The 27,068-nt window shown below is 60.3% G+C and overlaps 2 protein-coding genes across 23 annotated transcripts in view; both read left to right on the forward strand.

Moving 5' to 3' along the window:
- RGS12 (regulator of G protein signaling 12) overlaps window positions 1–9,786 on the forward strand; it is a 158,534-nt gene extending 148,748 nt beyond the window's left edge. For 12 of the 18 annotated variants that reach the window (XR_012434586.1, XR_012434583.1, XR_012434584.1 and 9 more), the window contains 2 exons: window positions 503–1,051; window positions 9,353–9,786. Coding sequence is in view for 14 of the 18 variants with exons in the window: in XM_045392049.2 (XP_045247984.2) it covers window positions 503–1,051; window positions 9,353–9,582 (779 nt within the window). In the remaining 4 variants the exon portion in view is untranslated. Of the gene's footprint in view, window positions 1–502; window positions 2,317–9,352 lie in introns of those variants that run through there. The other 6 variants (XM_074039303.1, XM_045392052.3, XM_074039302.1 and 3 more) reach the window with 2 other exon arrangements.
- Window positions 9,787–11,786: 2,000 nt separating this feature from the next.
- Window positions 11,787–19,360, forward strand: HGFAC (HGF activator). 5 transcript variants are annotated; one of them, XR_012434589.1, is made up of 14 exons: window positions 11,787–11,914; window positions 12,615–12,786; window positions 12,924–13,020; window positions 13,215–13,294; window positions 13,913–14,035; window positions 14,187–14,318; window positions 14,486–14,596; window positions 14,683–14,857; window positions 15,127–15,368; window positions 15,944–16,196; window positions 17,385–17,524; window positions 17,786–17,926; window positions 18,018–18,166; window positions 19,107–19,360. XR_012434589.1 is itself a non-coding variant. In XM_005554358.5 (14 exons), exons 1-14 carry the CDS (start codon window positions 11,804–11,806, stop codon window positions 19,287–19,289), a joined length of 1,953 nt encoding a protein of 650 aa, XP_005554415.3. In that variant the 5' UTR covers window positions 11,787–11,803; the 3' UTR covers window positions 19,290–19,360. The 5 variants fall into 5 exon arrangements, 2 of the variants coding, with proteins under 2 accessions (XP_005554415.3, XP_073895409.1); XR_012434587.1 differs by having other exon boundaries at window positions 15,127–15,212; window positions 17,681–17,926; XR_012434588.1 differs by having other exon boundaries at window positions 15,127–15,212; window positions 17,733–17,926.
- Window positions 19,361–27,068: the final 7,708 nt, after the last annotated feature.

The raw sequence follows: 27,068 nt of genomic DNA on the forward strand, positions 1-27,068 counted from the left end.
GCCCCTTCCCAGACCACCCGTCTCAGAGCCTTCCTCTCGTCCCCTTCCTTGGGTTCATCCTGCTCCCGACTTTGAGGACTGCAGCTGCAGCTGGGACTCGGGGTGCCTCAGATGCTGACCAACCGGAGAAGGGGGCCAGTCCTCAGAGGGCCCCAGGTGTTAAATTGAAAGCCCAGGCCATAGAGTCCCACAGTATCCCACTCAGACGGCATCAGCGCATAACCGTGTTGAGTCGAGTGTCTCGTTTGTTCAACTCACACAGCGTGGTTTTCAGGAGTACACAGCGTTTTCAGACTCCTGAAGACAGAGTGTGCTAGAAGCCCCAGGGTCTCCCTTCCGCTGTCTGTGGGAAGATAGTGTGGACAGAAAAGGGCTCTTGTTGACCCACAGCCAATAGGGCATTAGGACAGCCCAGGATGAGAGCTTTCTAGAATGTTCTGCTGTGACGGGCATTAATGTGAAACTCTCTAAAACATGGTCACTCTGGGTTTTCTTCCAATAGAGTTTTTTGAGCTTATTTCCAAAGCTCAGAGCAACAGAGCAGATGACCAACGCGGGCTGCTAAGGAAGGAAGACCTGGTGTTGCCAGAGTTCCTCCGTTTACCTCCTGGTTCCACAGAACTCACCCTCCCCACTGCAGCTGCCATGGCCAAGGGCTTTAGCAAGAGAAGCGCCACAGGCAACGGCCGGGAGAGTGCCTCCCAGCCCAGCGAGCAGTGGGAGCCAGCCCAGGAGAGCAGCGACAGCCCGTCCACCAGCCCGGGCTCAGTCCCCAGCCCCCCTGGGCCTCCCGGGACGACCCCCCCCGGGCAGAAGTCTCCCAGCGGGCCCTTCTGCACCCCCCAGTCTCCCGTCTCCCTCGCGCAGGAGGGCACCACGCAGATCTGGAAGAGGCAGTCTCGGGAAGTGGAGGCCGGGGGCATCCAGACGGTGGAGGATGAGCACGTGGCCGAGCTGACCCTGATGGGGGAGGGGGACATCAGCAGCCCCAACAGCACCTTGCTGCCGCCACCCTCCGGCCCCCAGGACGTGCCAGGACCTTCCAGACCAGGTACCTCCAGGTTCTGATCCCTCTACCTTGGCCCCGTCAGCGTGGTCTGCTCAGCTTCCAGTCAGAAGGACCGCGGGCCCCCGGCTACCACTGTTTGCTGGTGGTCTCTGTGGCCCCTCCTCACCTGCTGATTGGGGTCTTCCTTGGCCCTCTTGGAAAGGAGGAGCTCGTGTGGCCCCAGGCTGGTGTCTGTCAGGACGGTCCCCCCGAGGCGCTCCAGGCAGGCATCCTGGTGTCCTGAGAGGCTCTTGCAGGAACGATGCGTGGCGGTGCCCGCAGCCAGGTCTGGGAGCACCCTGGGCGAGGCCTGGGGGTTTCTGAAAATGGAGGCATTCCTTTCCAAATCTGGACAGCTACCATTTTTAGTGTTTCTGTCTCAAGACTGGAAAACAATAGCATTTGTCTTGAGTGAGGAAGTGAAGCCCTCCGTGCTCATAGCAGGAGAGGGCTCCAAGACACAGGCCCGTCCTCGGGAGAGCCTTGAGAGCGCAGCTCGGACGCACCGGCACCCCCATAGCAGGTGGTGTGGGTGCTCCGGAGCGGAGGTGACATCAGCACCCCCATAGCAGGTGGTGTGGGTGCTCCGGAGCGGAGGTGACATCAGCTCCCTGACTGCGCGTGTCACAGGCATTGCTCCAAGGAAGCAGGGGTTTCAGTGGGTGTGAAGTGAACAGGATGGCCTGGCAGGCAGCAGGGATATTTCCATGAGCCACAAATACCAGAAACTGAGGCGAGGCTCCCAGCAGCCAGCAGGGAAAGGTATTTCCAGGGGTCCGAGGGCCGTGGCCTCTGTGGCCTGCGTGGCAATCCCTTGGAGAGAGGAGCTGCTCAGGGCGTGTGTCATGGAGCATGCTCAGGGGTGCGTGGACACCTCTGCTGTGGTTTGCTGCTGGGGGCGAAGGGAGAGCCTCTCCGTCCTGCCCCCGATCCGGGATGCTGACGGCAGTGAGAGGCGCGCCACAGGGTTTGGTTTTGTCAGACCTGTAGCCTGGACCTCGCCGGGGGACCAGGGTGTGCACATCTGTAGATCTGTACATATCTTGGCCTTTGGAGGCCACATGTGGTGTAGGAGGGGCTCCCTGGCCCCTTTCCCAGCCAGGACATGCCTGGATGAGAAAGCCTGAGGTGCCCAGCATTCCCACCGGTGCCACTCTGCAGCCTCCGCCCCTGGCTTGAGTCCCCTCCACCCGTCTCGGTGGACACCCGTGTGGCTCTCACCTGCATTTTGAGTCTGTTCTTCCAGGAGTAATAAATTCTGGACATCATCACTGGACTGGCTTACAACTTTTCTTTCTCATTTGAAACTTTGTTTTCACTTCAGAAAATAATAAAAGTATCTTAATCTAGGGGAAATATTACACATTTCTAGGAGATTAAGTGGATTTACCTTAATCTACTGGCTTTAAAAAATATACCATCCACTGAACAAAACTCTTGAGCGCCTGGTGTGCTCCCAACAGCACAGCCATGCGGCGGGATGGCAGAAGGGCTGGTGGCCCTGTGGGCGGGTGCTGAGATGAGCTGGCCCGCTGGCCCTCGGGCTGCAGTCCTGCACCCACACCCCGGCCACGCAGCCCTGGGACTGTGGCTGGCTCTGTGCACAGGTGTGGCATGTGTCGGGCTGCCTGGGAGGGCCAGACAGACCCATGTTGGGGGTTAGTTCTTCTGCCTGCCAAGGGCCATTAGCACGGAGGTGGTTTATAGTGCAGGCCCAGCCGAGCACCCCAGCTGATGGTTTACAGTGCAGGGCCCAGCCTAGACGTCCCTGACACGTTTGTGGCAGGAGGGTGGGTGGTACCGGCCTTGGGAGGAGCAGGTCCCCCTGCACTCTGGTGGCTGCCCCTGACTGCCACTGGCCAGAACTGGTTCCCTGCCCTGCTGGCTCCTCAGCCCCTGGGCAGGTGGGTACCCTGGACCCTTGGCTCTTGGGCTCTGTCCTAGGAGGAGACCCAGTGGGAGAAGGAGGTCGGAGTGACCTTGGCCATAGGTCCTAGGTCTGTGTCCTCCACATGCCTGTCCCTGGCGACACAGGACAACTGCTGAGGACCTGCCCAGTCTTTCTGGCGGTGCTGGCTCTGGCCTGCTGGGGGCCTTGGGACGGAAACTGCCCTGTGCAGCTTGCTTTCTGGAACCTGCTCTAATGGGATTCTCTGTATTGGAGAGTTCGCCCGCCCATGGCGGCAAAGGAAACAGGCTGTGAACACCATGGTGGCCTGATGGAACCTCTTTCACGTCTGTGGGCCGGGGGGAGCCTGGACTGAGTGCTGAGCCGTCCATTGTCAGGGTTTAGGAGCTTGGGGGTCGTCGCAGGCCAAGCTCTCCGACGCTGACAGTTGCTGTGGGATGCTTCCTCACAATGTGGCAGCCACCCTGGACCCAGCGTCCGGGGTGAGAAACACAACAGGAGGTGCAGCCAAGCCCACAGGTTCCCACCCTTCCCATTGCCACAGTGGGCAGCATGCCAGCTACGTGTGGGGGCTGCCAGCAATAGCCCTGAGGTAGGGGGAGTCTCCACAGAGCTGTGCTGTGCCACCCCGCCCTTCCAGCTTCAGTGCCATGCACTGTGCCACCCTGTCCTAGTCCCAGTGCCACGTGCCACACCACCCCATCCTAGCCCCAGCGCCACATGCCATGCCACCCTGTTCTAGCCTCAGCACCATGTGGTGCTCCACCCTGCCCTTCTAGCCTCAGTATCACACACCGCACTGCCCCATCCTTCTAGCCCCAGCGCCACACGCCACGCGGCACTCCACCCCGTCTGTCTAGCCCCAGCACCACACACCGAGACCCGTCAGGCCCTGCAGGCTGGCCAGTACCTCCATGCGTGTCTGGTCCCCAGTGGCATGCGGGTGGGTCTCCTTTCCCGTTGGCCACTTGCTGCCAGACCGCCCAGTCTAATGGCCCTGAGCGTTAGCGATCTGACACACACAACAGAGGCTGCAAGTGGGAGAAGTGCCAGGCCCCTCGCAAGGCTCCAGGGCACGCTGACGGGTGTGTGTGTCCACACAGTGCTTTGTGTATGAGTCCGTTCTCCTGCTGCTATGAAGAAATACCCGAGACTGGGTAATTTATGAAGAAAAGAGGTTTAATTGACTCACAGTTCCGCATGGCTGGGGAGGCCTCAGGAAACTTACAGTCGTGGCTGAAGGCCCCTCTTCACAGGGCAGCAGGAGAGAGAATGAGAGCCAGCAGGGGAAATGCCAGACGCTCATAAAACCATCAGCTCTCCTGAGACTCACTCACTATCATGAGAACAGCATGGGGGGAGCCGCCCCCAGGATCCAATTTCCCTCTACCTGGTCCCACCCTTGACGCCTGGGGATTATCACAATTCACGGTGAGATTTGGGTGGGGACACGGAGCCAAACCATGTCAGTGTGTCAGGCAGATATGCCCACATGCGTGCACGCCTGGTGTGTGTTCGTGTGGCATGTGTCGGGGTGTGCACCTGCCATGTGTCTGCATGGCACGTTTTGTGCATATCTGGGTCTTGACACAGGAACCCTCCAAAATGCTCACCTTCCATTCTCGTGGGCAGGGAGCAGGTGTCCCTCCAGCACTGCTGCGTCCCGCCTTTAGTCATCTTCCATCGCTGCGCCGAAGCAGACCTGTGCTTTGTGCTTTCACAAAGGAGAGAGGCATTCAAAAGGTCATGTGCACCCACACCCGAGCTTCCAATGCACAGCGCTCCTTCCATACGCGCAGTCTTAAAACGGGTTCTTACGGTCGTGTTGGTAATAATCCCCGATGGTCTTCTTAACCAGATCTGTTTGGTTTCCAACAACAAGCCCGGGAGCTGGGTGGTCTCACTGCTGCCCAGCTGGCTGCAAGGCCACAATCAGGGGTCCTGGCCAGTGGCTCCTCCCAGCCCCTTTGGTAAGGCTGAGTGCGCAGCCCCATGGCCAGGCTGAGCTCCTGATGCAGACGTCCCAAGAGGACGGACTCCACCTGCCGGCAGAGAGCTGCTAGGCACCGCCTCAGGAGGGGTCCCCACATAACTGTCCTGGGACTGGAGTCCCCTGGGGCAGCTTACTGGGTGGAGGCAGGGGTTACTTAACCTGGAGGCGCCAGTGTCCCCAAGGGACACATTTGGGCCCAGTGGCTGCTCTCGGGGCGCCTGGAGCTCAGCTACCCACCAGGTGTGCGATGCTTGCCTGCTGGGGCTTCTGCAGCCTGGAAGTGAGGTCACACCCCTCACCCTGGGGGTGAAAGTACGCCCCGTGGCACGGCCACTGTGTTGTAGCTGCTGAGGCCCGGGTGAGGATGCAGCCCCGCCTGGCTCCTGCTGTCCAGAGCCACTCCTGTGAGAGAGGCCTCCTCAGCAGCTCCTGTGCCCAGCCCTCCGCAGGAACAGACGCAGCTTAGATCCCCTCCCTCTGATGTGGATTGAGAGCTCTGGCTTTCTTGGGGACACAGCCCCAGGAGCCTGCCACTGGTCTCAGGCCTGCAAAGCTGCTGAGGGCATCTGCTAGGTGCCTCTCCAGAGCCCCCTCTCCCCAGAGCACCTCCTGGCTCCTGCCCAGCTCCGTGGCTCCCCAGGGGCTTCCTGAACTGACCAGCTGGCCTGGGCCCTCCTCCACAGCCCTAGCCCGGTTGTGACACGTGGTCCTCCTGGATCCCACCACAAGCCACCCTAGGTTGCTCCCTCTCCTTCCCTGAAGTGTCTGCCCCACCTGAAGTTCCAGCCAGGTCTTGCAGAGTGGAAGTCTCAGGCCTGCAAGTGACCATGACCTAGCCCACCCTCATGTTCCCTCCAGGACTGGCCACCTGTGCCCATCTCAGCCGGTACTGCTGGAGCTCCAGCCTGCAGCCCCTCCCTGGGGTCTGCCACATGCACTTCTGTGCCCTGAGTCATCCCTACTCCCCTATTCCCCACGCACCACACTATGCACCCTGCTGGGCGCTGTCCACTCCCTCGCCAGTGCCCAGCAAATATTTGAGGAGCTCTATCCCAGCCCCAGCCCATCACAGACACAGTCATGATCCTGGCTGGGGACCCACATGGACAGGGGGACCTTGGGGGGTCACACTCTGGAACTGGGGTTCTGAGGATACTCTCTTTCCCATGGGAGCCCATCAGCAGGAGTGCACAGGCCTCGGCAGGAGCCTGTGGGGGGCGCTGTGCTGGGAAGGCTGGGAAGGGAAGGGGCCTTAGGAGCCAGAGTGGATTGTGGGGTCCCCGCCTCTGGCTCCCCCTCGCTCCCCACTTCCTGCCATGTTCTCAGTGTGAGCCGGCTCAGCCATGCCTGGGCGTCCTTGTGCCCTGCAAGCTTCCAGGGGGTGCTGGGGAGGCTTAACAGGAGGTGACTGTGCTTGGTAGCACAGATGATTTGGAGCATGGAGGCAGAGGCTGAGCAAAGTGCCTGGGGGACGGGGTCCCTCTGGGGGCAGGAAGGGCAGTGGGATAGGTGCCAGGCCTGGGTCTCAAAGGAGAGCCTGGGAGGGCTCAGGCCACGCCCCTGCTCCCGCTGTGCCTGCTGGGGTTCCTGACTCAGCCTTGAGGACCAGGATGGGGCAGGGGCCTGACCTCTATGGCCCCAGGCCTAGGCCAGAGTGGCTGGCAGTGGCGGGCCAGAGACATTCATGGACAAGCGTCTGGGAGGCCTGGGGGTGACCGGCAGCCGGTGAGGGGCCCGCCCATGCGGAAAGAGGGGCCTTCCTGCTGCGTCTTGTGGGGTCTCCAGCAGGACCCCCTCCCGGGAAGGCTGGACGGCACAGTCAGAACCGGCAGGACCAGGCAGCTGAGGGCAGGGAGCCGTGGGGCGACAGGGAGGGGAGAGGCTCACAGGTGGCCCAAGCAGCAGGAAACGAGGTCCCAGTGTGGTCTCAGGTCTGGATGTTTGGCGATGTGGCACCAGGAGTGAGACCAGGAGGCCAGGCCCCTCTGGAGGCGGCGCAGGCTCTGCTGGGTCCTCTGTGTCGCCATCCCTGCCAGGGAAACGCTGGGCAAGAAGGTGCTCCCTGGGCAGGCCCTGGCAAGCAGATGGTGAGGCTGTGCTCTGCTCAGGGCTGGGCCAGGTGGCTGAGTCACAGGCCTGGGGCTGGCTGCCCTGCACAGGAGGGCAAGGCTGGGTCCTGTAGGCAGGAAGGGCCTGGCTGTGGCCCCCTCCTTGTGATGTGGATGTCCTTGGTCCGTACAGAGCTGTCCTATCTCCAGAAACAAGTGTTTCTCCCATCCTGAGCACGCTATCTGCCTAGGGCCCACAGGGGCCTGTCCTCCCATCTGTCCATGTGGGACTGGCGGGGAAGAGCCGGGCTTCTGGACACGTGTGGGGTCGCAGGCCCCTTCGGAGCCCGATGAACACTCCAGGCAAATGCCCAAATGCCCATGGGATTGACCGGCGAAGGGGGGCAAACCCCTGCCTCTCCCCACACCTGTTACCTCCCAGCCCTGCAGCCTGGCATTTGGAGCCATGGGGACCTGGAGACAAGAAGGAGATGGGCAGAGCTGTTCCCTTGTCCCCTGGGGGCAGGGCTAGCTTCTAGCCCTGGCAGAACCTAGCAGGATACTTGTTGAATGAGCAGAGGCCTGACTGGGAGAAGTTTCTAGTCTCAGCTGCTCCACATGGACCCCTACACCTCCAGACGGCATCTCCACCGGGCCTGGCTGAGTAAGACATACAGGCCCGATGCAGCTCCCACACACTGGCTGGGCACCCTGGTGCTGCTGCGTCAAGGCCAGGATGAGGGCCTCTGGGGCCACCGCTGGGGCCTGTTCCAGAGGACAGTCTGGGCACACTCAAGAGGGGAGCCAAACTTTCTGCCCGCAGCCCAGACTTGTTCACAGATGCCTCATGGAGGCTGCTTCCGGAAGCTTGGACTGAGGGTGAGGTGGGGCACACTGGGGTTGAGGACCTTGGTGGCCACAGAGCCGCTGGGGCAGCAAGGACCCTGCGGCCTTCTCAGGGACCTCAGAACAGTAGATCGAGGAGAGTCTTCACCTTCCCAGGCCTTCGGTTCACCTGGGGAGGGCAGCAGTTGGTAGCAGGGACCCCCTGTCCCTGGTTCTCATCGGCCGAGGGCTGGCTCTCCCTGCAGCCTGTCTGCTGTGGGCCCAGGCCTGGTGCCCCTGCCACCCCATAGGCGCCTCAAGGCCTCCACTCTGGCATACACGTGACTGTCCCAGGGCCTCAGCCCCAGGCTCACTGGGGAAGGAAGCTCCTGGACCCCTGCCCAGGAGGCACGCTGGGCACGCAGGAACCTGTCCCCGAAGCCCGCTCCTCTGGGTCGGTAATGTCACCCCCACTGTGCAGATGGGGAGGTGGAGTCACTGAGTGGGGAAGGGCTTCTGGGCTCTCCCAGCATGAGGCCTTCACTGCCCCTGCCCAGGCCCTGGGGTCCTGCCATGGAGCTCCGGGTGGTGCGTGCACCAACCTGCTCTGTGCGCACCGTTCACTTTCCTTGGCCCCACTCTGCGTTGGCCCCTGAGGACTCCACCCTGGCTTAGACGTGACTCTGTCCTCCAGGGGTCCACGTGGAGGTCACCGGATGTGGCACGGTAGTGACGCCCTGGGTAGGGAGGCCTCCCAGGGGTGCTGGCAAGGAGATGGCCTGCCCACATTGGGTCTAGAAGCTTCCAAGGCCGGTTCAGGCAGCTGGGATCTCCTGGGACTGGAGTGGGCATTGGAGCCAGAAGTGGGGCCAGAGGCACTGACCAGCCCGGAAGAGGGGCCTCAGCAGGGGGGCCAGGGATGAAGGGGGAGGGGACATGACAGGCAGGCCCAGAGCAGGGTGTGTGTGGTGAAGACGGTGCTGAGGCAGCAAGCCAGGTGGGCGAGCAGCTGGCTAGCCTGGTAGGGTGGGATGGGGCAGCAGACGCAGGACTCAGGGCCCGTTCCACCAGGCCAAGAGGGTCCAGCCTGTCTGGAACTGCTCCCACCCTAGTGCTCGACCCCCTGGGGGTGGGCCCTGAGGATGGGCCCTGGGCCTGGGGGTGGGCCCTGAGGACAGCCCCCAGGAGGAATTGGTGGGCAGTCGGGGTGGGGGCTCCGCCGGGGGCCCAGCTCTGTTCCTGAGCTGCAGTGGGGAAGCAGGGTGGTGGGGTTTCTGAGTGGGTCGGCTCCCCCACTTGGTGGCAGGCGTTCTGCGGAGGACTCTGGGAACACTGCACCTCCCCTGGGTGCACCTGCCCCAGCCCGGAGGCCCACAGTGGGAGGCCAGCTGCCTCTGGGATGTGTTTGGGGTGTTTCAGGAACCCCTCTCATGCCCAGTGTCTGTACAGGGGCCTTTGGGGTGGGGGGTGGGTTCCGGGGGCCCAGGGCCGGGTCAGGCAAGTGACAGCTTCTCTTCTCCCTGTGACAGAAAGCGGGACCCACGGCAGCCGAGACCTCCCGGTCAACAGAATCATCGACGTGGATCTTGTAACTGGCCTGGCGCCCGGGCAGGATGGTGGCATCGCGGGGGCACCGGCTGGTCCTGGGAGGGCGCAGGCCGGTGGTGGGTCTCCTACGTCAGACCTCCCTGGCCTGAGCCCCGTCCCAGGTGAGCCCGTGAAGCCCAAGGCCAGCGCGCACCACGCCACCTTCGTCTGAGCTGCCCTGGCCTGGCCAACTCTCCCGTGGACATGTCGGGGTGGGGCAGCCCCCGTGGAGTCTGTGAGCCTCAGAGGGGCCACCGCAGCTGCCAACACCCTCAGGAGCCAGGGGGGCAGGGGGTGACCTCGCTGGAGGCACTGGCCCCGGACATTCACTATGCTGGCCCTGGCCCCCTGCTGCCCAATAAAGCGTTTCTGAGGACCCGAGTGTCGGCCTGGTGCTGGGTGCTGGGGACAGAGACTCATTCTCCGAGCACATCCCCAGGAGGTCGTGCAGGAGACAGAGGGGCCTGAGGAGGAGAAGTGCCCTGGGGTCAGGTCAAAGGGGCTTTGAGGAGAGGCACGCTTGACTCCTGGGGCCTGAGGGCCAGGACCAGATGGCAGAGACTGTGGCTCTCGCCGTCACGTGGGGACCCTAACCCGGCCTTGTTTAGCAGGGTGGTCTGAGGGCCTTTCTGGGGAGGGACCATGTAAACTGCAATTTGACGGCAGAGGAAGTCTAGAAAGAGCCCTGGGCCTGTGCCAAGGCCCTGGGGCTAAAAAGGGTCTGATTACAGAAAGGGAGCCAGGTGTGGCTGCTGGGGAGGCCGGGCCATGGGGGCTGGGTTGAGTTAGAAGAGGCGGGGCCATCCCCCAGGTTGCCTTGATGGAGCCCCCAACGCCGAATACCCTCGGTACAGGGCTGTCGGTGAGCTCCTCAGAGCATCCTAGAGGCCTGAGAGCACAGCCAGTCCCCTGGGGCTGCTCTAGAAGCTTCCAGGGAGTGGATGCACCCCACTTAGTGGTGCTCTAGGAAGGGGGCTGGGGGAGGGGTCGGAATGGAAGATGAAGCCCAGTACCAGCTGTGTGCACCACCCACCACGGTGCCCGCCGTGGCCCCCCAGACCCACCATGGTGCCCACCGTGCCCCCAGGACCCACCACGCCTCCACATCCACCCTGCTCCCAGGGCCCACCACGTCCCCACCTTCACCTTCACCGTGCCGCCGGGACGCACCACGCCTCCATGTCCACTGTGCCCCCTGGGGCCCACGGTGTCAAGCTGGGTGGTCAGTGGGTATCCATTTTCTCTCCTTCTGCACAGATAGGCAGATGGGGGGCAGAGAGAGGGGGTTTGGGGTATAGAGGGAGGCAGCTTCAGCCCTTGCTGGTCTCCAGGCCACAGTGGTTCACTCACCCCTCCTCCCACCTCAGCAGCCCTGGGATGCAGCTGCTGACTCAGGGAACCCGCGGCGCCGTGGCGGCTGCTCCAATATTGCAGAAGAGGTTCCTCTGGCAGCTCTGCCCACAGCCCCAAGTCACGAATTCCGTGACTCCAGCTCCATCTCCATCCGGGTGGCGGTGGCCTCCCCATCCCAGGCCCCGGGGCACCTGGCCCAGGGTTGTGCTGTGGCCCGGGGCCGGGCTCCGGCTGCAGGGCCCGAGGAGGCAGACTTGGCCTGGACCATCCGGGTGGCGGTGGGGAGCCAGGGCTGGAAAAGTTTCTCGGAGGGGACTCCTGGGTCTGTCTGGGAGACGGGGAGGAAGGGACACTCTGAACATCACCAGGGGCTGCTGGGGGGCCCTGGCCACCCCCAGAGTCAGGATAGGCAGGTGGGGCAGGGTCTTGGGTCATCATTTGCTGCACTCAGCCATTGCATGGCCCCTCTCCTCCCTGTGCCTGGCCTTTTTCCAGCCCTGGGGCCACCGAGAGGAGGCAGCACCGAACCCTCCAGGAACCCCCAGTGCTGCCGTCTGTGGGACAGGGACAATGCCAGCCCCACCGCCACTGTCTGTGCTGTGCTGGGCACAGGGCTGGACACCTGCAAGGCTCAGCACCCGTAGCGGCTCTCATCATGGACAATTCACAGGCAGATGGTGGCCAGCTCGGTGGCCTGCAGGGACTGGGAGCTGTGCCAGACCATCTAGGCCCCAACCTATCTGCATTAGCCTGGAAGACTTCCTAGAGGAGGCATCTAAGCTGAGGCCCAAGGACCATGTCAGGTCCAGGACTAGGACCAGTGCAGGCCGAGACCACAGTGGGACAGCTGGGCTTCCAGGTAGGGTCAAAGAGAGGTGGGCAGCAGGTGTGGGGGCCAGGGGACTCAGGGACTTCCTCTCCGGCTGGGCCCGCCTGATGTGGGAGGCAGCCAGGGTTAATCATTTCCACAAAGCCTTGACCCCACCTGCCCTGGCCACTTTGCTCCCGCCTCCCGCTGCCTTCAGACCAGCTCAGGAGCCATGGGGCGCTGGGCCTGGGTCTCCAGCCCCTGTCCCTCCCTGGGGCTGGGCCCCTTCCTCCTCCTCCTCCTCCTGCTGCTGCCGCGGGGGTCCCAGCCCCAGCCTGGCGGGGTGAGCACTGACCTTGTCGCAGTGCGACCAGAGGTTCCCTGTGGCTACTCAGGGTCCTTGGGAGGAGGCCAGAGGGAGGGTCACTGCCGAGCATCGGGGTTTGAGGGGCGGGGGGCCGAGCACCAGGGTTTGAGGGGGCAGGAGGCTGAGCATCAGGATTTGAGGGGCGGGGGGCCGAGCATCGGGGTTTGAGGGGGCGGGGGGCCGCGCAGGGGGCTCAGGTTGAAAGCTGGCCCTCACGGGGCAGGTGGGTGCTGGGCTGGCCTGGAAGCTGGGGTCTGGGCTAACGGAGCCCTGCCTGGGGACTGTCATCCCTGTGCAGCCTGGCCTGGGCCCCTATGGGTCTGGGGGCTGCCCCCTCTCTCTGGGTCTCTGTCGGGTCTGGATGCATGAGGTTGAGGGAACCTCCGAGGGCCTCCTAGCTGCTCCCATCGCCGAGAACTGACGTCAGGGTTTAAGCCTGGTGGGTAGCAGTGCCTGGGCCTGGGCAGTGACCCTGAGCAGGTGCTCAGTAGGGACCCAGGGTGGGGAAGGTGTCAGGGCCTGACTGAGGCCTCAGGGATGTCGTGTGTCTTCCTGGAACCTGCTCCGAGATCTGGGGGCTCCAGTATGGAAACAGGCTCAGGGCTGTGACTTCCTGCCCGGCAGGACCTGAGCGTGAGGGTCCGTCCCACACTGACACCCTTTCTGCTCCTCCTAGAACCGTACGGAGTCCCCAGAACCTAATGCCACAGCGACCCCTGCGATCCCCACTATCCTGGTGACCTCTGAGACCCCAGCAACGAGTGCTCCAGAGGCAGAGGGACCCCAACGTGGGGGGCTCCCGCCCCCGCTCAGGGCAGTTCCCTCGAGCAGCAGCCCCCAGGCCCAAGGTAGGTCAGGTGGGCCTGGGTGGAGGTGTCGTGCTTCACCTCAGGGCTGGGTGGGAGGAGCAGGACTTCAGCTGAAGGTCCTGAGGGGCTCGGGTGCCCCTCAAGGGAGCCCTGACCCTGCCACCTGCTCCCCATAGCACTCACCGAGGACGGGAGGCCCTGCAGGTTCCCCTTCCGCTATGGGGGCCGCATGCTGCACGCCTGCACTTCGGAGGGCAGCGCTCACAGGAAGTGGTGGGTCCGGACGGCTGGAGCACCTGAGCTGGGGTCACCGGCTGGCCCCACGCTGCTTACTTTTCTGGGAGCCGGGCACACAGTAGGCCCTCACCACGCAGCAGGCGGACCCAGTGAACCCAGACCCTCCAGGGTGGTGGGGTGGGGTGGGGGCCTCTGCCTGGGACCCCCATGCACGCAGGTGTCGCCCTCAGGTGTGCCACAACTCACAACTACGACCGGGACAGGGCCTGGGGCTACTGTGTGGAGGCCACCCCGCCTCCGGGGGGCCCAGGTGGGTGCTGGGTCCGGGAGCCTGGGGTGGGCAGGGGGCGCTGGGCCCGGCCAGGGAGGCCGAAGGGAGGATGGGGCAGATCCAGGCAGGGGTCCTGGCTGGAGGGGAGGAGAACAGGAGCTCTGGGGTTAACCCCGGTGGGTGCCACTTAGGGCCGGAGCCTCTCCCAGGTGGGACCTGCATCTCGCGGTGGCCGCGCGGCCATCACTGGAGCCAAGGCACCGCCTGGTGGTGAGGCCGGGCCCTGCAGCCACACAGACATGCCCTGGGCAGAGGACAGGTGGGCAGGGTCTGTGTGGTGCGGTGCCAGCCACCCTGCTCACACGGGTCCCCGGACACAGGGGAGGGGCTGCTGCCTGACAGTGTGGATGTCGGGCTTCCAAGAAGCCACACGCACAGCTGGGTCAGTTACCCAGGTGCTGAGGGGGGGACACTGGGAGGAAGCGGAGGTCTGTGCCCCTCCCAGGGACCTTGCACCCCGAGAGGCGTTAGAGAGGGCCCCTTTGCTCTCAGAGCCCCTCACCGGGGCCTGATGGAGGCCTTGGCAAGCAGAGGATGTCACAGAGGGACCCTGAGGCTCCCAGCCCGCCCCTCACGGCCCCTCCCGCATGTCCTCAGCTGCCCTGGATCTCTGTGCCTCTGGCCCCTGCCTCAATGGAGGCTCCTGCTCCAATACCCAGGACTCCCAGTCCTACCACTGCAGCTGCCCCCGGGCCTTCACCGGCAAAGACTGCGGCACGGGTGAGCTGGGCCTCGGAGGTCCACAGGGGTCCAGGGGCCAGAGCGAGTTCCGGGAGGATGAGAGAACAGGTGGCTGCCTGAGTGCAGGGCAGGGGCCCTGCATGGGGATAGCGTGTGGCCAGGGTGTGAGGGCTTACTGTGCACCCCTCAGAGAAGTGCTTCGACGAGACCCGCTATGAGTACCTGGAGGGGGGCGACCGCTGGGCCCGTGTGCGCCAGGGCCACGTGGAACAGTGCGAGTGCTTGGGGGGCCAGGCCCAGTGCGAAGGCACCCGACATACAGGTGCGCCATGGGGTGTGAGCCATGCCACTGACCCCTGATGGGTGTCCCTGTCCCCAGCCGAGTGGGAGGAATGGCCTGAGGTCACCCAGAAATGAGGGACAAGGGGTGGACCCCAGCCCCGACTCCACTGCGTGGCCCCTGGCCCAGCTCCTTGACCCTGCCCCCAGCTTGCCTGAGCAGCCCTTGCCTGAACGGGGGCACCTGCCACCTGATTGTGGCCACCGGGACCACCGTGTGTGCCTGCCTACCAGGCTTTGCCGGGCGGCTCTGCAACATCGGTGAGTGCGTCAGCCCCCCTGGGTGCCCTGGGGCAGTGCCGGGTGGACCCCCCAGTGGGCTGGCCTCACTGCCCCTCTGCCCGCAGTGCCTGATGAGCGCTGCTTCTTGGGGAATGGCACTGGGTACCGCGGCGTGGCCAGCACCTCAACCTCGGGCCTCGGCTGCCTGGCCTGGAACTCCGATCTACTCTACCAGGAGCTGCACGTGGACTCGGTGGGCACCGCGGCCCTGCTGGGTCTGGGCCCCCACGCCTACTGCCGGTCAGCACCACCCCACTCCAGGCCGCCACACACGGGGCAGGCAGGGTTTGTCCTGGGGAGAGGACCCCCGGCTCCCTAGGACCCAGGCGGGGCCAGCTCCATCAGACAGGCCCCGGTACCTCTGCTTGGGAGGCTGCCCGAGGGAGGGCCGCACTCTTCCCACTGCCCCAGGTGTGGGAAGCCGCCCTGCTGGGGGCTCCGATGCCCCCTCCCCATGCCCTCTTGGCGGGCAGTGTGACTCCCTGCCAGCCCCCGCTCGTGCACCACAGGAATCCGGACAGTGATGAGAGGCCCTGGTGCTACGTGGTGAAGGACAGCGCGCTCTCCTGGGAATACTGCCGCCTGGAGGCCTGCGGTGCGCGGCTGGCGGGGGAGGCTGCCTCGGGCCCCACCGAGGTCACGGCCGTTTTCCCCGTGACCCTCCTAGCCCCTCCCCACTCCTGGCTACTGCACCTCTGACAGATGGGGACACTGAAGCTCACAGGAAGGCTGGTCTGAGGTCACGAAGTGGGTCGGTACTAGGGTCACAGTGGGGAAGCAGAGCCCGCTGCAGGGGACTGGTCACCAGGCGATGGCCTCGGGGTGGCACCTGCCCAGCCTGCACCATGCCCAGGATGGCCCCAGAAGCCTCTCAGGGAGGTGCAGGAAGGAGAGTGTGCAGGCTCCGCACAAGCACCCCTGGCATCAGACCCCGGGCGGGCAGCCCCCTAGAGGCCACCTGCTTCCTGCCCTGGGGAGAGGCCCCCAGCTCCCTAGGACCCGGGCGGGGCCAGCCCGGGGCTCTCATATGGGGGTATCTGGCCGTGCTGGGGCTGGCTGTGGGGTTCCAGGCTGCTGAGGCGATCACAAAGGCCTCCATGTGTCCAGCCACTCTGGCCCTCACAGAGCCTCGGGATTGGGCACCGAACCCCATTCTACAGATTTGGAAACTGAGGGCAGAGGTGGGCGGGCGCCAGGGCCTGAGCAGCGTGGACAGGGGTTCCAGCCATGGCCCTCTGCAGCGCCTTCTGCCAGGTAGGGCCACTGTGTGGAAGGGGGCTGGCCCTGCGAACCTCAGGGGTGTGACCCGGTGCCCTTTGCTCCCAGAATCCCTCACCAGAATCCAACTGGCACCAGATATCCTGGCAACCCTGCCTGAGCCAGCCTCCCCGGGACACCAGTCCTGCGGCAGGAGGCATAAGAAGAGGACGTTCCTGCGGCCACGCATCATTGGCGGCTCCTCCTCGCTGCCCGGCTCACACCCCTGGCTGGCCGCCATCTACATCGGGAACAGCTTCTGCGCTGGGAGCCTGGTCCAAACCTGCTGGGTGGTGTCGGCCGCTCACTGCTTCTCCCACAGGTGCACCTCCTCTGGGCCCCAGTCACCTGCCCTGAGGCCCCGCACGCCATCCAGCATCACCACGCGCCTGTCCCCACCGTTTGCAGACCCCATCCCGGTGCCTCTGCTGACTCCTTGCGGGGGTCCCCGGTCACCCCCTCTGACCCCTCTGGGACTAGGGGCTCAGCCCTGAGCTGGGCATGCTGGAGACTCCAGAAACCCTGTCCCTATTAAGGGAGCCCAGGGGTCGCGACGTTTCCACAGAGGCGGGTGCGGTGGGCAAGGTCCCGTCCTCCCCGCAGGCACCGCCCCTCCCAGAGTCCTGGCTCTCAGAAGGGAGCCAGGGAGAGCAGTGACAAGGCGTCAGAGCCCTAGGAGCCCAAGCACAGCCAAGGAAACCAAGGCGCAGCCCACTCAGCCAGCTCCCCTCAGTGGGGGCACACAGCCACCCAGGCCCACACTCTGGGAGGCCTCAAGTGGGGAGACCCTGAGATGGAGCAGCCTGGGTCAGACGCCCTTCCACCTTCGATGGGCACCCCGGTAATTAGGGGCAGGGGTCTGGCCAGCTGAGGGTCTGGTGGCCTTTCAAGGACCACAGCTCCCAGGATGGGGCCCTGCGTGGCCCTGCGTGGCCCTGCGTGGCCCTGCAGGCGGCTCCTGGGCCTGCAAATGGGGCCAGAGCCCTCCTCAGTGTGGAGAAATGGGGTTCCCCACATGGAGCCCAGGGCAGGAGGCTGAGGCAGGGTGGAGCGACCTCCACACGGCAGATGGGAGCCAGGCTGACCCAGGGGCCCAGGCTCTGTGCCCAGCAGGAGTGAGGGCTGCATCTGGAGACCCCACAATGTGGATGGAAGCTGGGGCAGGGCCTTAGCAGGCCAGGTCTCCACCTACTTGGGTCCAGCCTTGCAGCTGACCCTGCCTGGGCCTGGACTGAGACTCCCCCCAGGGCTTGTGACCAGTGTTGTCAGGAGGGATGGCACTGCATTTCAGCTCCCATGCCCGGATCTGGGGGTGACTGGCCATAGCCCCTGCTTGGTGACCCCTGTCTCCCCAGTATCAACAGCCCACACCCAGGCACCTGCTCAGACCTCTCCCCGGGACCAGGACCCCACACCATTGGCCTCCGTAGGCCGGGTCGGGGGTGGGGGGAGGTGACCCTGGTGGCCAGGGGAGGGCTGGTCCATGCACCCGCCAGCCTCCCTTGCACAGTCCCCCCAGGGAAAGCGTCTCAGTGGTGCTGGGCCAGCACTTCTTCAACCGCACGACGGACGTGACACAGACCTTCGGCATCGAGAAGTACATCCCGTACACTCTGTACTCGGTATTCAGCCCCAGCGACCACGACCTCGGTGAGCTCCAGGGCATCGCGGCCGCACTCCGGGCAGGTGGGCCCTGTGCCCCCCAGGCCAGGCCGGGACAGGGGCAGGAGCTGGGCAGACATGTGGTGCGGGGAAGCTGGGGCAGGGCAGGGAAGACAGGGCACCTCTCCCTTCTGGATCTCCCAGGCTGCCCCATGGGACCCACTAGCTGCCCTCCCTCCATCACGCGCCCCGACAGCCTCCTGTTCAGCCCGCACACCACAGGCTGACCCTGGCTGCTCTCCCGATCAGTCCTGATCCGGCTGAAGAAGAAAGGGGACCGCTGTGCCACACGCTCACAGTTCGTGCAGCCCATCTGCCTGCCCGAGCCCGGCAGCACCTTCCCTGCCGGACACAAGTGCCAGATTGCAGGCTGGGGCCACTTGGACGAGAGTGAGTTGGGAGGGGGCACCCAGCGCCCCGCCAGGGTGGACAGTGGCCAGCCACGGTGTGCATGTCATGCTGAGGGCATCATGTCCCACAGACGTGAGCGGCTACTCCAGCTCCCTGCGGGAGGCCCTGGTCCCCCTGGTCGCCGACCACAAGTGCAGCAACCCTGACGTCTATGGCGCCGACATCAGCCCCAACATGCTCTGTGCCGGCTACTTCGACTGCAAGTCCGACGCCTGCCAGGTGAGCTGGTGCCTGCCCCACCAGGACCCGATTGCTGGGGCTCAGCTGGTCCTGAGTCTCGAGATGCTTGTCCCTGGGGAGCCCAGAGCCCAGTGGCACCCCAATCTGGCAGGGCCAGCCAGGGACCCCTGGGCAGGGAGCACACTCACGGTCAGTGGCCAGCACCCCAGGTCACCCAGACCCCTGCCGGAAGGGCATCCTCCTCACACAGAAGGGGAGACCCAGGCTCTGAGAGGGGCCTGGGGTCCCACAGAGCCCAGACAGATCCCGGCCGTGCAGCCCAAGGCAGTGCTGTCCGTGTGACACCAGGCACCAAAGGCCCCTTTGCCCCGAGTTCTCTCAAGCCAGCTCTTTAACCTTCAATAACCCCAACAGCCCAACCACGTCCTGGGCTCTGCAGGGCTGTGTGCTCAGGCGGCACGGCAACCCTGGCATGCAACAGCTCTTTTATGCCCCATTTTATAGCTGGGAAGACTGAGCCCCAGGCAGTCAATTCACTCTTCCAAGGCCACAAAGCCCAGAAGCGGTAGAGTGGGTGGGGCTTGTCACTGGACCAGGCTAGGGGAAGTCAGGATGGCTTCCTGGAGGAGGGGGTGTTTGCACTGGTCCTGAGGGATGCGTAGGAGTTTGCCAGGGAGTGAAGAAGTCATTTCAGGAGGTGCTGGGACACAGGGTGGCTGTGTGGTCCACATGGGGTACGTGCTGGTGGGGAGAGGGGGACCACGGCTTCAGGAAGGGGAATAACGTGGTTGGAGGCCCTGGCCCAGCCAGTGCTGCCCCCAGGGAATGAGATACCTTTTCACGAGGTTCAGAAGAGTGGACCAGCTCCCCTGCTCAGAAACGCCTTTGTCCTCTGTCCCTGAGCTGCCACTCGGGGGAGCATGGGGGGTCCCTGAACCAGGCCCCTGGGAGGGTGGCTCTAACCGGCATCTCTGCCTAGGGGGACTCAGGGGGGCCCCTGGCCTGCGAGAAGAACGGCGTGGCCTACCTCTACGGCATCATCAGCTGGGGCGATGGCTGCGGGCGGCTCCACAAGCCGGGGGTCTACACCCGTGTGGCCAACTATGTGGACTGGATCAACGACCGGATACGGCCTCCCAGGCGGCTTGTGGCTCCCTCCTGACCCTCCAGCGGGACATCCTGGTTCCCACCGTTCCCTGCCTTGCTGACAATAAAGATATTTCCAAGAACCCAGCCCACGCTGCCTGGCCCCTGCCTGTGGCCCCACCTTCCCCTCCAGACCGTGACTGGGGCCCAGGTCTATGCAGCAGACCTCAGGCTGCCGTCCTGGAGCCCACACAGTCCTCAGTGGAGATGGAGCCTGTGGCCCCACAGGGGGATCTGGCCCCACAGCCCAGAGAGTTGTCAGAGGATCAGGTCTGGGCTTCTCCAGGCCCCGGCAGAGTCCAGCCCCCTCCCAGGCCAGCCCCAGGCCGGGGCTCAGCACCCAGGTTGTCCCAGGGCAGGAAGCGGAAACCAAGTCCAGGCCCCCAGGCCGTGGAGGGGTCTGAGGCACGTGGTGCACGGAGCATTGAAACCTGAAGAAGCCCCACGGGAACACCCGCGGGCCCCACTGGCCTTCCAGACGGCCGCCCGCCTGGCCGAGCCTCTGAGCACTTTCCGCCCTCCAGACAGCCGCCCGCCTGGCCGAGCCTCTGAGCACTTTCCGCCCTCCAGACGGCCGCCCGCCTGGCCGAGCCTCTGAGCACTTTCCGGGAGGGAGGAGGCTGCAGGCTGCCTCTGAGGGGCCTGAGGGAGGGAGGGGCCCAGTTAGAGTCACCGCTGGGCTGGCAGAGGCCGTACCCTCCCTCCAGCCAGGGAGGACAGGAGACAGGAGGAGGTGAGGCCAGAGGGCAGAGAGGGCGGGAGTGTGGTGGGTCGGGGGCAGGCCTCCTCCCTGCTCCGAAGCACCCAGGACCTTCTCTCCTGGACCCCACCTCCTTCCTGGAGTCCTGGTCTCAGGGAGGCTGTGGTTTGCGTTACAGCTGCTCCCTTTTGTCAGGCACCCCTTCCCCAGCAGATTGGCACCGCCCTGGGCTGCACAGGAGGCTGGGAGGGCAGCAAACGGGGCATCCGGGCTACACAGTTATTGCCCCAAGCAAAGCCAGGTTCTGAGCAAAGAGGGAAGAGAGACACAGCCAGGCCCTTCTCCCCACGGCCCCTGCTGCCACGCGTGGGCCTCAGAGCCTTCGAGCTCACGGAGCGAACCCGCCACTGAAGACCCCTGCCCCCGCCACAGTGTTGGTGGCGGCCTGGACAGCGGCTGGGGGACTGAGGCTGGTGCCCGAGCCCCAGGATCCTGAGAGTGGGGGCCTCCAGCAGCCGGTTCTCAGGCTGTGAACCACATGGCTTCAGCCCCACCTCACCCACATCCGATGTGAGCCGCCCCTGATCCTTCACCTGTGAGCGGTGAGCGTTTTCCCATGATTCTTCGGCCTCTGTTGAGATAAATGTCCACATTTTCCCTTTGGCTCCACTAACATGATGGCTTCCGTGATAGGTTTCCTTCCTTCTTTTCTTCCTTCCTTCCTTCCTCCCTCCCTCCTTCCCTCCCCCACTCCTTCCTTCCTTCCTTCCTTCCTCCCTCCCCCACTCCTTCCTTCCTCCCTCCCTCCCCCACTCCTTCCTTCCTTCCTTCCTTCCTCCCTCCCCCACTCTTTCCTTCCTCCCTCCCTCCCCCACTCCTTCCTTCCTTCCTTCCTTCCTTCCTTCCTTCCTTCCTTCCTCCCTCCCTCCCCCACTCCTTCCTTCCTCCCTCCCTCCCCCACTCCTTCCTTCCTTCCTTCCTTCCTCCCTCCCCCACTCTTTCCTTCCTCCCTCCCTCCCCCACTCCTTCCTTCCTTCCTTCCTTCCTTCCTTCCTTCCTCCCTCCCTCCCCCACTCCTTCCTTCCTCCCTCCCTCCCCCACTCCTTCCTTCCTTCCTTCCTTCCTCCCTCCCCCACTCTTTCCTTCCTCCCTCCCTCCCCCACTCCTTCCTTCCTCCCTCCCTCCCCCACTCCTTCCTTCCTTCCTTCCTTCCTTCCTTCCTCCCTCCCCCACTCCTTCCTTCCTCCCTCCCTCCCCCACTCCTTCCTTCCTCCCTCCCTCCCCCACTCCTTCCTTCCTTCCCTCCCTCCCTCCCTCCCTCTTTTCTTTCTTCTTTCTTTCTTTCTTTCTTTCTTTCTTTCTTTCTTTCTTTCTTTCTTTCTTTCTTTCTTTCTTTCTTTCTTTCTTTCTTTCTTTCTTTCTTTCTTTCCTTTCTTCTTTCCTTTCTCTCTCTCTTTCTTTCTTTCTTTCCTCTTGTTTTTTTTGACAGGGCCTCTCTCTGTCACCCAGCCTGGAGTGTAGTGGCGTGATCTCGGCTCACAGCAATCTCTGCCTCCTAGGCTCAAGCAATTCTTCTGCCTCATCCTTCCGAGTAGCTGGGATTACAGGCACCTGCTACCACGTCCAGCTAATTTTTGTATTTTTAGTAGAGATGGGTTTTCACCATGTTGCCCAGACTGGTCTTGAACTCCTAACTTCAAATGATCCACCCGACTCGGCCTCCCAAAGTGCTGTAATTACAGGCGTGAGCCACTGCGCCCGGCACATGATAGATTTTCTAACTCAGGTTGGCCTTGCATTCCTGGAGTGAATGGTATTGAGCTGGAGTGAGAGCTGGGGTCTTCCCTTTGCCCCTCCCACTTGTGCCCTGCTTGTTCCCCTTGTGCTCTGCCTGGGGAGGCTGACCTCCGTGGTCTGCAGTGGGCTGTGCATTCTGTTGTTTCTTGTTGGGCTATTGGGAGCTTCAGCAGGAGATCGGGGCAGGGGAGAGAGACTAGGCATGTATTTTCCTGGCTCCCTTTCTTTGGGGTCACCTCAGTGTTTCAGGTGGAATTATGTCCTAAAATTCATTTGATGGTTGGGCACAGTGGCTCACACCTGTCATCCCAGCACTTTGGGAGGCCCAGGTAGGAATTCAAGACCAGCCTGGGCAACATGACAAAACCCAGTCTCTACAAAAAAATTCGCCAGGCATGGTGGCACGCACCTGTAGTCTCAGCTACTCAGGAGGCTGAAGGGGAAGGATCACCTGAGCACAGGAGGTGGAGGTTGCTGTGAGCCGTGATCACGCCACTGCACTCCAGCCTGGGTACAGAGCAGGATCCTGTTTTAATAAATAAATTCAGATGTTGAAGTCCTAACCCCTAGTAGCCCAGCATGGGACTGTATTTGGAGATAGAATGTTTAAAAAGGAAGTCAAGTTCAAATTAGGTCATTAGGATGGGCACTAACTCAACATGACTGGTGTCCTAATAAGAGGAGGAAATTTGGACTGTCCACCCAAAATAATCGAAAGGGTCAGAATCCAGTTTAAAAGAGCATATGCAGGCACGAAGCTGAAAATAGCCACTCGGGACACACAGACTCCAGAGGATTACGGCCAGTGCCCCAAAGCCAAAAAGTTAAGGTCTTGCTTATATAGGCAGAAAAGAAACAAATGTAACAGGGTTACAGTGTTTCCCATGCAAGGCTGGTTTATGAGTCACAGCAATTTGAATAATCACAGCTTCTTTTCCTTTTCCAATGTGAAAGAGTATATTCAATGGTCTGTCTTAGACCAGGTGGTGGCCAGTGAGGTCTCCGTGGAAGAGAAGTCAGAGGGGAGCAAATCTACAGTGAACAGTGAAGATCAACATGAAGAGGGAAGGGGTCTTCCCTGGTGTCCTGTAGTCATTTATAACATTTTACAAAACAATGTAGGTAAAGAAAAGGCTGATTTATCTATAAATCAGAGGAACAAAGGTTACAGCTGTCTAAGCTACAGCTGTCTGTCATATGCAACTCAGGTCCTATAATCATGTTCCTTGAAAATGCAAAATAATTTAAAGTTCCAACAGCTTTGGTTTTGAATGGCTTCTTTTTACAGGATACAGACGTGTACACAGGCAATGGGAGAGTCCCCGGGAAAAGATGGCCGTCCATAAACCAGGGCCAGAGGCTTGGAGCAGGTGTTCCCTTCCGGCCTCCAAGGGGGCCAAGCCTACTGCCACCTGGGTTTTGGACTTCTAGCTTCCAGAACTGCGAGGTGATAAGCTTCTCCTGTCGAAGGCCCCCAATCTGTGGTAGTTTATTATGGTCCCCGTAGCAAACAAATGCCCTCAGGTTGGCTGCATCCTGGGACTGAAGGTCAGCGCTGCTCCGAAGATGTAAATGACTTTCTCCCTCTGAGGCTCCGGGGTCCACTCCCGCCATTGCCAGGATTCTAGAACTGGTGTGGCCCCTCCATCTGAACCAAGCCCAGGCTCCCAAGTTTCTGACTGTGATTGTCCACGTTTTGACCACAGCTTTGTATATAAAAACCCTGTTTGAACTGTTCCACCATGTATACCCACCTATTGGTACCCTGACTGATACGTGCTGTATTGGTTTTTAAAAGCTTTTTAAAATTTATGTTTTATTTAGGATTTTGCATGTATGTTTATGAGATTGGCCTGTAATTTTCCTTTCCTATATTCTCTGAATGACTGTTATCAAGGCTATCCCAGCCTCATAAAATAAGTTCTTCTTTTATCAAAATTCACTGGAAAATTCTGTATACAGTTGGAAGGATCTATCCTTTGAAAGCTAAATGGAATTCACCCATAAAATTACCTGTCTTGGTGTTCTCTTTACAGGATTATATTTCACTACTGATTCAATGTCTTTAATAGTTATGGGACTAGTTTTATTTCTTCTTGAGCCAGTTACAGGAGGTTATGCTTTTATAAATTTATCTGTCAGCCGGGTGTGGGGGCTCATGCCTGTAATCCCAGCACTTTGGGAGGCCGAGGCAGGTGGATCACGAGGTCAGGAGTTTGAGACCAGCCTGGCCAACATGGTGAAACCCCATCTCTACTAAAAATACAAAAATTAGCCGGGCATGGTGGCAGGTGTCTGTAATCCCAGCTACCTGGGAGGCTGAGGCAGGAGAATCACTTGAACCTGGGAGGTGAAGGTTGCAGTGAGCCGAGACCCTGCCACTGCACTCCAGCCTGGGCAACAGAGCGAGACTCTGTCTCATAGAAAAAGAAAAGAATTCATCTGTCTAATTTTTTATATTCATTGACATAAAGTTGTTCCTAGTTTTGATGGTTAATATTAAGTGTCAACTTGACTGGGTTGAAGGATGTAAATTATTGTTTCTGAGTGTATCTGGGTGTTTCTGGGTGTTGCCAGAAGAGATTAACAGTTGAATCAGTGGACTGGGAGAGGAAGATGCACTTTCAGGAAGGTCCACTGTGATGTTTAATACTGAGTGTCAACTCGATTGGATTGAAGGATGCAAAGTATTGATCCTGGCTGTGTCTGTGGGGATGCTGCCAAAAGAGATTAACATTTGAGCCAGTGGGCTGGGGAAAGCAGACACACTCTTAATCTGGGTGGACACCATCTAATCAGCTGCCAGCGTGGCTAGAATATAAGCAGGCACAAAACATGAGAAGACTAGACTTGCCTAGCCTCCCAGCCTGCATCTTTCTCCCATGCTGGATGCTTCCTGCCCTTGAACATTGGACTCCAAGTTCTTCAGTTTGGGACTTGGACTGGCTCTCCTTGCTCCTCAGCTTGCAGACAGCCTATTGTGAGACCTCGTAGTCCTGTGAGTTAATATTTAATAAATTCCCCTTTATATATGTATATCTATCCAATTAGTTCTGTCCTTCTAGAGAACCCTAATACAGATTTTGGTACCAGGAGTGGTTCTAGAGGAACAGAATATTAAGGATGGAGTTCTTTTGTTGGTTTTGGGGTTTCTGGAGTTGCCTGCTTAATATGATTAGACCCCAAGATGCTAAGGACTCTACTTCTAATGGTATGGAGAACGCTGACAGTCGTTGGCATGAACTGTTTAGAGAATTATGAAAAAAAAATGCATTTGACAGTCCTGATTCATCAGTCATGAGAGGCAAGGAGTTTAGTGACTCTATACATAATACCTTTGACCATATGTGGAGAACCAAGGAAGATAATGAAACTGGTTGGTTGCTCCTAAAGTTCAGGGGACAAAGTGATGAAAGAAAATGATGAACTCAGGGATTCTAACTCCCAGCTTCAGAAGCAGAGACCGAGCCTCAAATCTTCTAAAATTGCCCTCAGTGAGAGTCTTTTCTCCTGTAGAGAAAGAGCTGAAATCATGGAAAAACAGACACAAGCTCTTACCATGCGAGTGACTGACCTGCAATGAAAGGTATGTGCACAGCCTCGCCAGGTATCCACTGTTAGAGTGAGTGCATTGATTGGAGAAGAATGGGACCCTGCAACTTGGAATGGGGACATATGGGAGGATCCTGATGAAGCTGGGGATGCTGAATTTGTAAACACTGATGAACCTTTATTTACTAGAAGAAAGAGCTTCCCCATCCCCAGTAGTGACAACATTCCCTCCCTGAGCCATGCTGCCATCAGCCTTTCCACATGGGTCTGAGGAGATAAATCCTGCGCTACCTGAGGCAACAGTGATGGCCACCCCTGAGGCAGTTGCCAGGCAAGATAATGTTGATTCTCCTGAGGAACCACCCCCAACATCCCTGTTTGCTTCTAGACCTATAACTAGACTAAAGTCCTGGCGGGCCTCTAGAGGTGAGGTTGAGAGTGTGACCCACGAGGAGGTGTGCTACACTTGAAAAGAACCATTTGAGTTCTCTAACTGATAAAAACAGAAATCTGGAGAACCGGCATGGGAATGGATATTAAGGGTGTGGGATAATGTTGGAAGGAACATAGAGTTGGATCAGGCTGGGTTTATTGATTTGGGCCCACTAAGTAGGGACTGTGCATTTAATGTCACAGCTCAGGAGTTTAAAAAGGTTCTAATAGTTTATTTGCTTGGTTGGCTGAAATATGGATTAAAAGATGGCGCACTGTGAACGAGCTCGAACTGCCTGATCTCCCTTGGCTTAATGTAGAGGAAGGAATCCAAAGGCTTAGGGAGATTGGGACAGTGGAGTGGATTAGTCACTTTAGACCTACTTATCCCAGCTGGGAGCATCCAGAAGATATACCCTTGACCAATGTCTTGTGAAATAGATTTTTGAGGGCAGCACCTGCATCTTTCAGGGGCCCTATAATTGCTCTTCTCTGTATGTCAGATCTAAGGGTGTGAACCACAGTCACTCAACTACAAAATTTAAATACGATGGGAATAACTGGATCCTGAGGTGGCAGGGGCCAAGTGGCAGCACTCAACCATCAAAGGCAAGGTGGGCATAGCTACCATAATGGACAGCAGAGGCAAAGTGGCAATCAGAATAGTCTGACTCGTGTAGAGCTCTGGCATTGGCTAATTAATCACAGTGTTCCTAAAAAGTGAAATTGATAGGAAGCCTACTGCAATCCTACTTAATTTATATAAGCAGAAAACTTCTAGGCCGAATGGACAAAAGACTAATATGAATTATAAAAACAGAGAATCACAGCACCTCAATCAATTTCCAGACTTGAGACAGTTTACAAACCCAGAACCCCTTGAATGAAGGGGAGGCTGGGTCCCCTTGAGGAAGGACTCCACTATGCTACCGGCAATTTATGCTGTTAATCAATCTTTCTTTCTTTCTTTCTTTCTTTCTTTCTTTCTTTCTTTCTTTCTTTCTTTCTTTCTTTCTTAGACTGAGTCTTGCTCTGTCCCCCAGGCTGGAGTGCAGTGGCGCAATCTGGGCTTACTGCAAGCTCTGCCTCCCAGGTTGATGCCATTCTCCTGTCTCAACCTCCCAAGTAGCTGGGACTACAGGCACCCGCCACCACTCCTGGCTAATTTTTAATATTTTTAGTAGAGACGGGTTTTCACCATGTTAGTCTGCATGGTCTTGATCTCCTGACCTCGTGATCTGCCCACCTCAGCCTCCCAAAGTGCTGGGATTACAGGTGTGAGCCACCATACCCGCCTATGCAGTTAATCTTTCT

Source organism: Macaca fascicularis, chromosome 5, assembly GCF_037993035.2.
Source record: "Macaca fascicularis isolate 582-1 chromosome 5, T2T-MFA8v1.1".
Taxonomy (NCBI): domain Eukaryota; kingdom Metazoa; phylum Chordata; class Mammalia; order Primates; family Cercopithecidae; genus Macaca; species Macaca fascicularis.

Bases quoted from the DNA above. Each gene is read 5' to 3' on its own strand.
- HGFAC (XM_005554358.5), top strand. From the start codon at position 11,804: ATGGGGCGCTGGGCCTGGGTCTCCAGCCCCTGTCCCTCCCTGGGGCTG. The intron at 14,319-14,485 runs GTGCGCCATGGG...CCCTGCCCCCAG, and splicing joins CGAAGGCACCCGACATACAG to CTTGCCTGAGCAGCCCTTGC. The intron at 18,167-19,106 runs GTGAGCTGGTGC...ATCTCTGCCTAG, and splicing joins GCAAGTCCGACGCCTGCCAG to GGGGACTCAGGGGGGCCCCT.